This window comes from Hypanus sabinus, chromosome 6 (assembly GCF_030144855.1).
Source record: "Hypanus sabinus isolate sHypSab1 chromosome 6, sHypSab1.hap1, whole genome shotgun sequence".
NCBI lineage: Eukaryota > Metazoa > Chordata > Chondrichthyes > Myliobatiformes > Dasyatidae > Hypanus > Hypanus sabinus.
In genome coordinates, this window is record NC_082711.1 from 9,989,617 (window position 1) to 10,001,738 (window position 12,122).

The 12,122-nt window shown below is 42.0% G+C and overlaps 1 protein-coding gene across 4 annotated transcripts in view; it reads right to left on the minus strand.

Moving 5' to 3' along the window:
- The window catches only part of recql4 (RecQ helicase-like 4), a 98,413-nt gene that overhangs the window by 56,648 nt on the left and 29,643 nt on the right, over positions 1-12,122 (minus strand). For all 4 annotated transcript variants that reach the window (XM_059971675.1, XM_059971674.1, XM_059971673.1 and 1 more), the window contains 2 exons: positions 8,632-8,758; positions 5,771-5,893 (listed from right to left, as the gene is read on the minus strand). In XM_059971675.1, coding sequence (XP_059827658.1) covers positions 5,771-5,893; positions 8,632-8,758 — 250 coding nt within the window. The remainder of the gene's footprint in view (positions 1-5,770; positions 5,894-8,631; positions 8,759-12,122) is intronic.

The window sequence follows — 12,122 nt, forward strand, 5'->3', positions numbered from 1 at the left end:
AGATTTTTCAAAACGCCAAAAATAAAGAAGTTACAAAGTAACAGACCTGAACAAGGTCAATGTTGGAGAATGTGTGATAATATGTTGGCTGATCATTTTCATATTTTCTGGGAGTGTCCAAAGATTTTATCTTATTGCTTAGATGTAGTAACAGAGATAAGGTCAATAATCAGCCCAGAGATTAATTTTGACTTTAACATTATTTATTCGGGTAATGTACCAAATGGACTCAAAAAACATGAAAGATATTTGTTACAAATACTACTAGCAGCTAGTAAGAAAGCGATTACCAGGAAATGGCTATGCAAAGAGTCTCCTACAGTCCTGGAATGGATAGAAATAGTTCAAGAAATTTATGTTATGGAGCAATTGACTTTCTCACTGAGACATGCTACTAAAAATCTGAAAGATACTGGGAAAATTGGACATTTTATTTGAGCCTGAAATGACTTCTTCACTGTACATTTATTTGGTTTGAAGAACTTTGTTTTATTTTTTCTTATGAGGGAACCTGCAGAATGGTCTTTAAAGTTATGGATCTTAAAGTCCCATGAGACTTTGAAGGACAATTATGGACGTATCAGCTTGGTTGTCCTTGATACAGCAATGTAACCCATTTCGCTATTCATTTTTTTCTATTATAAGATATGAATTTTACTTCACCTATGATGACCCTTTGTTTTTAATCCTGTTTGTTCTGTTATTGGCAAAGCAATAAAAATAAAGTTTAAAAAAACGAAAGCAAAATGGCTGAGGTTGTGGGAGACAATCATCAAAAGCGTAGAAACTAATTCATCAATATTTTTAACTTATCCAGGCTGCAACATGAAGACTATTGCTAAAATAGCTAGTCAGAGGAAGGAGTTATCCTTCCCGAAACCTTTCCGAGCCAGGAGTTTAACAGACTACTTACAATTTGCTTTGATTGGCATAGTTCCAATAATACTCAAGCACTTAGCACTCTTTCAGACAAAGCAGCTGTCTTGAATGATATGATATCAACAGCTTCCACAAGTAGTGGGCACCAGTTTTAGTATTTACTACCTGCCATGTGAAACTTTGATGCCTCATATCATGTAGCATCTCTCATCCACAATCTCTGCTAGCAAGCAACAGAACAGTCTCAGATGTTTTAGAATATCATGACCTGCTATTTTCGTCAAATACCACAAGCCTTCTTTGGCTGAAAATAGTTGCCATTCTAACCCTGCAATTCTTCACTCAATAGCACTCTGCCCATACTTTATGAGAAAGACTGCAGTGTTACAAGAAATGCCTCGCCACGTTTCTCTTTCACATTGGCTGGATAGATTGAATATTTCTTTAGGTACTTTGTCCACTTCATAAATCAAAAGGGATGTGCCTGGAGAAATGGAAAACAAGGACATTTTTCTGCAACTTGCACAATTCAGCACAGTGAACCAGCAAGCAACGTTTGCTGAACTGAAGTGGGCAAGATTACAAAGTATAGTATTCAGCTTGAACCAGCAAAAAGGTTAAAAGACTCAAAATTTTTAAAACAAGAATTCACCAGATTTATATCTACCTCAATAACTTTTATAATTTCATAAATCTTAAGGTTGTATATAATTAAATTAGGTTCATTAAAATAAATTTATTAGCTTTGATTAACGATTAATAAAAATATTTTAATTTGCTTTATTACAGCAAATGTACATTTTCAGCACACAGCAGAGCTGATACAACACTTGATGAAAGTTGAAAGAAACTACACTATGCAGGTATCATGTTTATAATGTATACTTTTATTAGGAGAATAACGTTCAATAGTTTTAAGTCACTGAACAGAGTAATCCTTTTAAATATTGATCTGGAATATCAACTTATTGCTCTTGGAGCCCTTAGACAATGATGTTTTGTCATTTCATTTTATTTTCTTACTTAGTCTGACTTCAGTGGGTGGAAAGACGTTAGAGTTTATTATTAAGGATGAGGTTTCAGGGCATTTAGTAAACTGTCTGAGTAGCCTCCAAACTGATGGCATGAACATCAATTTCTCGAATTTCCGGTAATGACCCACCATTCCCCATTTCCCTGTCTCACCTTATCTCCTCACCTACCGGTCACCTCCCTCTGGTGCTCTGCCCCCTTCCCTTTCCTCCATGGCTTTCTATCCTCTCCTGTCAGATTCCCCTTTTTCCAGCCCCTATTTCATTCACCAATCGACTTCCCAATTCTCTGCTTCAGCACCTCACCTTCCCGGTTTATCTGGGTAGAAAGCTTACCGCTGACATGCTCCCCACACGTCGTTCCAATCACCTTAAAACTGTTCCCCCTTTTATTGCCCAGTTCTGCCCAACAATCTGGAGGAACCCGGGCAAAAAAAATAAGTGTTTCAACCCCAAATGTTGACAAGTCCTTTCCCCGCCTCACACAAATGCTGCTTGACCCACTGAATTCCTCCAGCAGACTGTTAACAGTTCAGGTTTACTGAGTGTATCTAACATCTTATGCTTTAAATTTAGATTTTATTTCTGCACCTGTCTTGTCTTGATATTCTAGATTTGGGTCAATTTTAACTGTTTCAGCCTGACAAGAAATATGCTCCCAATTTTTCATTTGAATGATATCAGTATACAAGCTGATCCAAATGTATTTTATGTCATCTCCCTGACAATATATGAAAAATTACAACACAAAGACCAGAAACAGAAGTGGATTGGTGGGAAATTGGGAGATTTCCAGAACATCCCCATAAAATGTTCAGTAGCAGAATTCCTGTGGGATTTGTATAACCAGTCTGGCTGTGAATCCTACTGAATCCACTTTTCAGAAGGATGACGGGGAACCTCATAGAAACTTCAGGCCTACAAGTTTGCAAACTTGTGGGCCTGAAGCCAGGCAAGTCCTTTGGTCTTGACAGAATGCATCCCAGACTACTGAAAGAAATGGCAGAAGTTATAGCAGAGCCTTTGGTGATGATTAACCAAAATTCTCTGGACTCTGGGCATGTCCTGGTGGATTGAAAGATGGCGAATGTCATGCCACGGTTTAAAAAGGCTGTAGGTAAAAGGCAGGTAACTATAGGCCAGTTAGTTTAACATCTGTAGTTGGGAAAATGCTTGAAGTTATCATTAAAGAAATAGCGAGGCACCTGGAAAGAAATGAATCCATCAGGCAGACAAAGCATGGATTCAGCAAAGGCAGGTCCTGGTTAACAAACTTATGGGAGTTCTTTGAGGATATAATGAGGGCAGTGGATAGAGGGGAACAGATGGACGTTACTTACTTGGATTTCCAGAAAGCATTCGATAAGGTGCCACATAGAAGACTTATTCAGAAGTTATGGATGCATAAAGTTGGGGGTGATGCATTAGCATGGATAGAGGATTGGTTAACTAACAGAAAACAGAGAGTTGGGATACATGAGTGGCAATCAGTGATGAGCGGTGTGCCGCAAGGGGTCGATGCTGGGCTCACAACTGTTCACAATATACTGTATATTAACGATCTGGAGGAGGGGACCAAGTGTAGTGTGTCTAAACCTGCTGATGATACTAAATTGAGTGGAAAAGCAAATAGTGCAGATGACAGGGAGGGGTTGCAGACAGATATAGATAGGTTAAGTGAGTGGGCAAGGGTCTGGCAGATGGAGTACAATGTTAGTAAATGTGAGGTCATCCACGTGGAAGGAAAAATGGAAGAGCAGATTATTATATAAACGGTAAAAAATTGCAGCGTGCTGCTGTGCAGAGGGAATTGGGAGTGCTTATGCATGAATCATGAAAGGTTGGTTTACAGGTGCAGCAGGCTTTCAAAAAGGAAAATGGAATGTTGGCCTTCTTTGCTAGAGGGATTGAATTTAAGAGCAGAGAGGTTATGCTGCAACTATACAGGGTACTGGTGAGGCCACACCTGGAGTACTGTGTGCAGTTCTGGTCTCCTTACTTGAGGAAGGATATACTGGCTTTGGAGGTGGTACACAGGAGGTTCACTAGGTTGATTCCAGAGATGAGGGGGTTAGATTATGAGGAGAGGTTGAGTCACCTGGGACTGCACTCGCTGGAATACATAAGAATGAGAGGAGGTCTTATAGAAATATAAAATTATGAAATTATGATAGATAAGATAAAAGCAGTAAAGTTGTTTCCACTGATTCGTGAGGCTAGAACTAGGAGACATAGTCTCAGGATTTGCAGGAGTAGATTTAGGCCAGACATGAGGAGGAACTGATTTTCCCAGAGAGTGGTGAATCTGTGGAATTCTCTGCCCAATGAAGCGTTCACCATGAGGGTTCATTTCCCGTCAGTCTGTAAGGAGTTTGTAATTTCTCCCCATGACAGTGTATGTTTCATCCCACGTTAGGGTTAGTGAGTTGTGGGCACATGATTGTGGCACCAGAAGCGTGGCAACACTGGCAGGCTGTCCCCAGCACAATCCTCAGACTGTGTTTGTCATTGACACAAATAATGCATTTCAGTTTTGATGTACATGTCACAAATAAAACGAATCTTAATAAATACTTAGCAGATACTGGAAGTCCTGGAGTTGTTTCCATTAGGATGGATGAAAGTCTAAGATCCGAGAGCACAGCATTGAAATTAAGGGACTAAAATGAAAAGGAATTTCTTCAGCTGTGGAGACCAAGTCATTGGGTGTAATTAAGGCAGAGATTGATAGGTTTTTGATTGGTAAGGTGGATAAGTGATACAGGGGGAAGGCATGAGAATGAATTTGAAAAAAATATCAGCTATGATTGAATGGCAGACCAGACTTGACAGGTCAAATAGCCTGATCTGCTCCTATAGCTAATGGATCTTATTAATATTACCAAAGCTTACCTGCCCTCTCCATAAATGGAACCTACCTTGGATTTTTGATTAAATAGAAATATCAACCATTTTTCAGAAGAATGCGGGGCATCTCACTGAAACTCACCGAGCATTGAAAAGACTAGATAGGGTGGATGTGGAGAGGATGTTTCCTGTGTTGGGGTTATCCAGAACTCGAGGGCACAGCCTCAAAATTGAGGAGCAACCTTTTAGAACAAAGGTAAGAAGGAATTTTTTTTTTAGTCAGTGAGTAGTGAAGCTGTGGAATGCTCTGCCACAGACTGCAGTGGAGGCCAAGTCTACAGGTATATTTAATGCAGAAATTGATAGTTTCCCAATCAATCCGGGCATCAAAGGATATGGCGTGAAGGCTGTTGTGTAGGGTTGAGTAGGACCTGGGATCAGCCATGATGAAATAACTGAGCAGACTTGATGGTGTGTCTTATGGTCTTTTACAGGATAACCAACCTTATACTTCATCAAGTATAAGCAATTAATGTGTGCCGTTGATAAATGGTTAGCTGATTAAAAATTAGCTTTATTTGTCACCCATACATCAAAACAGACAATAAAATGTGCTGTTTGCGTCAATGGACAATGTAGTCCGAGGACTGTGCTGGAGACAGCCTGCAAGTGTCGCCGCACTTCCAGCATCAACATAACACGCTCAAAACTTACTAACCTGAACCCATACATCTTTGGAATGTGGGAGGATTGAGAGCACCCAGAGAAACCCAGGCAGTCATGGAGAGTATGTACAGAGAGCAGCAGGAATTGAAACCACATCACTGGCGCTGTAAAGCATTAAGCTAACAAGGCGGTCCACTTTCATATCAGTGAATTAGTTCATCTCTTTCCATTCAATGCACAGCTATAATGTAGTCTCCTAAGCTGTTATGTCTTTTCCTTCATAATTGCTTATTCAAATTAACAAAAAAGTCATTTTACTGAACAAAAGAATAGCAAAGCACTCTTGCCTTCTGTTGTGGATGTCATACGAGCCACTTCCTCGAGAGTTGGCAGTGGAGAACTGTCCTCATCCAGTACGTCAGAGGTCTCCACCTTCTCCTTGGATGTTGCTCTCAACCCAGTGTTACGCCCTGAGGGAACAAGTGATGTAACTAAGGTCATTCGGCTGTAACCATGTTGGCCTGGGGATTCGAAGGCACTTTCAACCCAATCCAGAGCAACGCTCACAAAATGCTGGTGGGACTCAGCAGGTCAGGTAGCATCTATGCAAAAACAAACTGTCAATGTTTCAGGCCGAAACTTTTCAACAGAACTGGAAAGGAAGAGGGAAGATATCAGAATAAGGTGGTGGTGGTGAAGGAGTATAAGGTGGTAAGTGATGAATGAGAGAGGGGTGAGAAAGTGAGAAGCCGGGAGGGTAAAGGACTGAAGATAGAATATGATAGCAAGTTAGTAGACTATGGGAGAAAGGAAAGGAGGAGGGGCATCAGAGGGAAGTGACGGGGAACCAGAATGAGAAATGGGAAAAAAGGGAGAAGAGGGAAAAATGAGAAATTACCAAAAGTTACAGAAACTGATGTTCATGCTGTCAGGTTGGAGGTAACCCAGCCAGAATAGGTGGTGTTGCTCTTCCAACCTAAGAATGCCTCGTCATGGTAGTACAGGAGATCATGGAGCAACATATCATAATGAGAATGGTAAGCAGAATTAAAATAAGTGGCCAACACGAAATTCCACCTTTTGTGTCAAAGTGAAAGTGCATCTGCGTAATCATGTGCTCAACTCAATACAAGCAGTCTCAAAATGAAACTATGCACAAGTTAATATTAAATTTAGATTCTCATTCAGAAATGTCATTCACCTCCCCACTTTCGAGAACATCCTCAACAAGGCGGCATCCATTATTACAGACCCTCACCATCCGACACAACCCCTCTTCTTATCACTACCATCATGGACATACAAGACCCAGAAGACCCGCACTCAATATTTTAGCAACAGCCTCTCCTCTCTGCAATCAAATGACTGAATGGAACACGAAAAATTCTGCAGATGCTGGAAATGCAAAGCTACACACGCAAAATGCTGGATTAACTCAGTAGGTCAGGCAGCATCGATGGAAAAGAATAAACAGTCGACGTTTCGGGCCAACACCCTTCATCAGGCCTTACGGTTACTCAACAATCAGTGAACACTACCTAGCTATTCCTCTTTTGTGCTGTTTGTTTTTTATTGTAGCTTATTTTAAATTCTTATGTCTTCCACTGTACTGCTACCACAAAACAAAACATATCACAACATATGTCAGTTATACTAATTCCAATTCTGATTCCCTTAACCACCAGAAGAGCCACCTCATCGGCGACTGGTGTGTGAAATAGGACCAAAACAAGTTACAGGAACAATCAACATGTTTATTAACAAGTGGTTTCGAGGGAGAAACACTAGATCACATTTTAACTGCTGTCGCTTGGCAGAATTCAAGTCTGACTAATGGAAGAGTTGCAAGGAGAAGGGGAAAATAGTAACATTTTCTTTAACCAATCCCTCTTCCTCCTCCCTGTACCAGGCAGGAAGGAATCAGATCCCATTTTATATTTTGCAGATCACCTTTGATGATATTATGAACATTACTACACCAAAGCAGGCACTTTGGCCCATGATGTCTATGCCAACCATTATGCCAAACTAAACTAATCCCATCTGCCTTCACATTTATGAGGATGTTGCCAGGACTAGAGGGCTTGAGTTATATGGAGAGGATGGCCAGACTGGGTCTTGGAAGGTAGGAGAATGAGGGTGACATTGATAAGGTGATGGTAACAACCTTTTCCTCAGAGTAGGGGAGACCAAAACTAGGGGGCAGACTAAGAACGAGAGAGAAAAGATTTAAAAAGTGGTCACAGGGGCTCTTATTTACACAGAAGGTGGTGAGTATATGGAATGAGCTGTCAAAGGAAGTGATTGAGGGAGGTACAGTAGAATTACTTAAGCAGCACAGGTCCAAGGAGGAGTGCAGCTTCAAGGGTTACAGGCCGAATGCAAGAAACTGGGAGTAACTGGGTAGTCACCATGTCCTGATTGGGCTGAGAGGCCTGTATCAGTGCTGTATTGTTCTCTGACTAGACATGATCCATATTCTTCTGTTCTCTGCCTATTCTTGTGCTTGCCTAAAATCCTCTTAATCGTTGTATGCCTCCACTCCATCCCCTGGCAGCTAAACCTGAGGATTAGCAGGAACAGGGAGGGGAGTTCCAGAATCGAGTAAAATACACTCAATGTTTAATGTCTGTTACATCCTCCTGCCATTTCCTTGAATCCCTGCTGCAGATTGTGGTCTTCCCACACCCTCTTGAATAATGGAGGCACAAGAAATACTGCAGATGCTGGAAATCTCAAGCAACATACACAAAATACTGGAGGAGCTCAGCAGGTCAGGAAGCTGCTATGGAAGAAAGGGAAGGGTCTTGGCAGCGAACACAGTAAATTACCTCTACAGACTCACAGGTGAAATGACAGTGAAGCGGTTGTGGTCTTTCACTGATTCCATTATGGTTTTTGTATTTACTGAGTATGTCTGGAAGAAACCAAACTTCAGGATTGTATCTGGTGACATATATCTACTTCCGTAATAAATTTACTTTGAAGATTGTAGTTTTTATACGATTGCTTTTATACGTATGATGTTATTTAAACTGTGTTCTTTATGCTTTTTGTGTTTTTAGACCGCATCGGATCTGCAGTAATGATCACTTGTTCTCCCCTACACTTGTATACTGAGGCATGACAAGGAACAATCTTGAATCTAGTACTCGTAGTGAAGTCAAAAATTCTAAAATGGAAAAATGTAATCAGTGCGTCTACCCACCCTGAGCCCTGCAGTCCTTTGCCCAATGGCCTGTTGCTCCACAGCGGAAACACGTGTCCCCATTCCGATTTAATCGTCTGCCACCACCAAAACGTTCTCCTTTCATCTGAAATTTCTGCTTCCAGGCCTATGGAAGTCCACAGCATGCACAAAGTGTTAGTGGGTGAATTACAGAGGAACACAAAACTCTCTCACATAGAATTCTGCTCCTATGGTCTTAAATGGAATATATTTAAAGCAGAGGAGGGCTTTCTTTAGCTAGAGGGTGGTGAATCTGTGGAATTCATTGCCACAGATGATTGTGGAGGGCAAGTCACTAGGTATATTTAAAACAGAGGTTGTTAGGGTCTTGATTAGTCAGGGTGTTAAAAGTTACTGGGAGAAAGCAGGAGAATGGGGTTGAGAGGGATAATAAATCAACCAAGATGGAATGGCAGAGCAGCCTCAATGAGCCAAATGAACTAATTCTACTCCGATGTCGTGTGGTCTTGATTAGTGTAACTGAATGGCTGATTGTCGGCATGGATTCAGTGGGCAGAAGGGCTGTTTCTGTGCTGCATTTCTCTATGACTAATACAAATGGCAAAACGGTTCATTTAAAGCCAAACAACAACACACACAAAATGCTGGTGGAACACAGGACCAAGGGGCTCGGCCCGAAACGTCGACAACACTTCTCCCTATAGATGCTGCCTGGCCTGTGTTCCACCAGCATTTTGTGTGTGTTGTTGTTTGAATTTCCAGCATCTGCAGATTTCCTCGTGTTTGCTCATTTAAAGCCAATCATTTATGTATCTGATTAACAGCTGCTGTATACAATATTTCAATAATGTAATTCACCAAATCTCACCTTACCCATAGAAAGACAGACCCGATTAGTCTATTGGGACATTTAAAAAACACTGTCCTGCACAACAGCATGGACGCAAAGGGAGACAGAGCATAAATCAAGTCCACCCTGGCAGAGAGTATCAATTTTTCAAAATTCCAGTAGTGTTTCTCCTCTACCCCATTCTACAGTCTGGCTCCCTTCTTATCTCTTCTCACCTGCCTATCACCACCCCCTGATGCCCCTTCTCCTTCCCATTCTCGCATGATCCACTCTCCACTCTCTCCTATTAGATTCCTTCATCTCCATCCCTTTACCGCCATCATTCCAGCGACCCAATCAGCGGAGGGAGCAGCGCACAGCGAGGAGGTTTCTCGCAGGTTGCTGGTGCTCATATAAAAGGAAAGCTTTGCGGTAGCTGGGTGTCATTCCAGTGGCTCAATCTGCAGAGTAAGAAGCTTTGGAGTGTCAGGGGTGCCTAGTATAGTTTAATCGGCAGTTGTGTGTTCTTCATGTTGGATGTTGGGACTACATCTGCATGAAATGCATCCGGCTGCAGCTCCTTAGAGACCATGTTAGGGATCTGGAGCAGCAACTGGATGATCTTCGGCGTTGTTCGGAGTTACAGGGAAGTAGTCACCCCTAAGTTGCAGGAGGCAGGTAGCTGGGTGACTGGTCAGGAGAGGAATAGGAAATCAGTGCAGAGGACCCCTTTGGCCATTCCCTTTCAATAATAAGTATGCTGTTTTGGATACTGTTATGGGGGATGGAAGGTCATCGAGACCTGGTCACTGGCACTGAGCACGAGTCCATGGTGCAGAAGGGAAAGAAAGAGGGGAGCAGTAGTGATAGGGGACTGAATAGTCAGCGGAACAGACAGGAGATTATGTGGATGTGAATGGGACAGCCGGATGGTTGTTGCCCCCCAGATGCCAGGGTCAGGGATGTCTCAGATCACGATCACAGAATTTTGAACGGGAAGGGAAAGCAGGCAAGATGTCTTGGTACAGATTGGTACCAATAACCTCGGAAGGAAAAACAAAGAGGTCCTGAAGAGAGAATTTGGAGGGCTAGGCAGAAAGTTGAGAAGCAGGGCCCCCAGGGTAGCAATTTTCTGGATTGCTGCCTATGTCACACGCCAGAGAGGATAGAAACGGGATGATTTGGTAGATAAGTGTGTGGCTGAGAAGCTGGTGCAGGGGGCAGGGCTTAAGGTTCTGGGGGAGCTACGACCTGTACTAAAGGAACGGGTTGCATCTGAACCTGGGGGGGGGGGGGCCGGGGGAACCAATATTTTAGTGGGCAGGTTTGAAAGAGCTGTTCAGGAGGATTTAAACTAATTTGGCAGGGTGATGGGAACCAGTGTGAAAGGACACAGGATAGGATGGATGGTAAAAAAGCAAAGATAGCGTGCAGTCACACTGTCAGGAAGGGCAGGCAGATGATAAGATAAAACTGAAGTCTGCAGAGTGAGTATCAGTGCATTAGGGATGCAGAGTCAAAAACAGTAGCATGTACAGTACTCAAAGTGTTATCTCAATGCACAGAGTATAAGAAATAAGGTAGATGATCTTATTGCACTTTTACAGATTGTCAGGTATGACATTGTGGCCATCAATGATTTGTGGCTGAAGGATGAATGTAGCTGGGAACTGAATATCCAAGGCCACACATTGTACCTCACAGCTTCTCACTTCATGCCCCTCTCCATCGACCTGGCTTCACCTACCACCTGTCAGCTTGTACTCCTCCAACCCACCCCAGCTTCTCATTCTGCTTTCTGTCCCATTCCTTTCCAGTGTAATGAAGGGCCATGGCCCAAAATGTCAATTGCTTATTCCCCTCTATAAATGCTGCCTGACTTGTTGAGTTCCTCCAACATTTTATGCTCAAGATTTCTAACATCTGCAGAACTTCTTGTGTTTATCAAGTCCACACCGACCATTTAATGGAATTCTATTTATTAATCTCTGCATGTGTCCATCAACTTCCTTTAAATTGTACAACTCATCTAAGTTCCCTTGGACAATGCCAGCCATATACACACGAGGGGCAATTTACAACAGCCAATTAACCCACCAACCTGCAAGTCTTTGGAATATGGGAAGGAAACCAGAGTATCCAGAGGAAGCCTAAACAGTCACAGGGAGAACTTGCAAACTCCACATGGACAGAACCAAAGGTAGGATTAAACTAGAGTGTCTAGTGCAATGAGGCAGCTGTTACACTATTTGTGTAAGTGTATTCTGCAGCTCTCCAAAGGAAGGTAACATTTTAGACTTGCAAGCTAGAAAAGCAGAACAAAAAATGCATTTCTAAATTGTATTATTTCCAATTTATGTAAAGAAATTATCCATAAGAGCCATTTCAAGATTAAACAACTAAAGTATTTGACTTGTGCATATTAAACAATATACTGATTCCACAACCCATGGACTCAATTTCAAGAACTCTGCAACTCAAGTTCTCAGCACTGTTTATTTGTTGACTGATTGATTGATTGATTGTACTTGCACAGTTTTGTCTTTTTATGCACATTGGTTGTTTGCAGCCTTTGCATGTAGTTTTTCACTGACCCTATTGTATTTCTTTATTTTACCGTGAATGCCCACAAGAAAGTGAACCTCAGGACAGTATGTATATGGTGACGTATACAGGATGT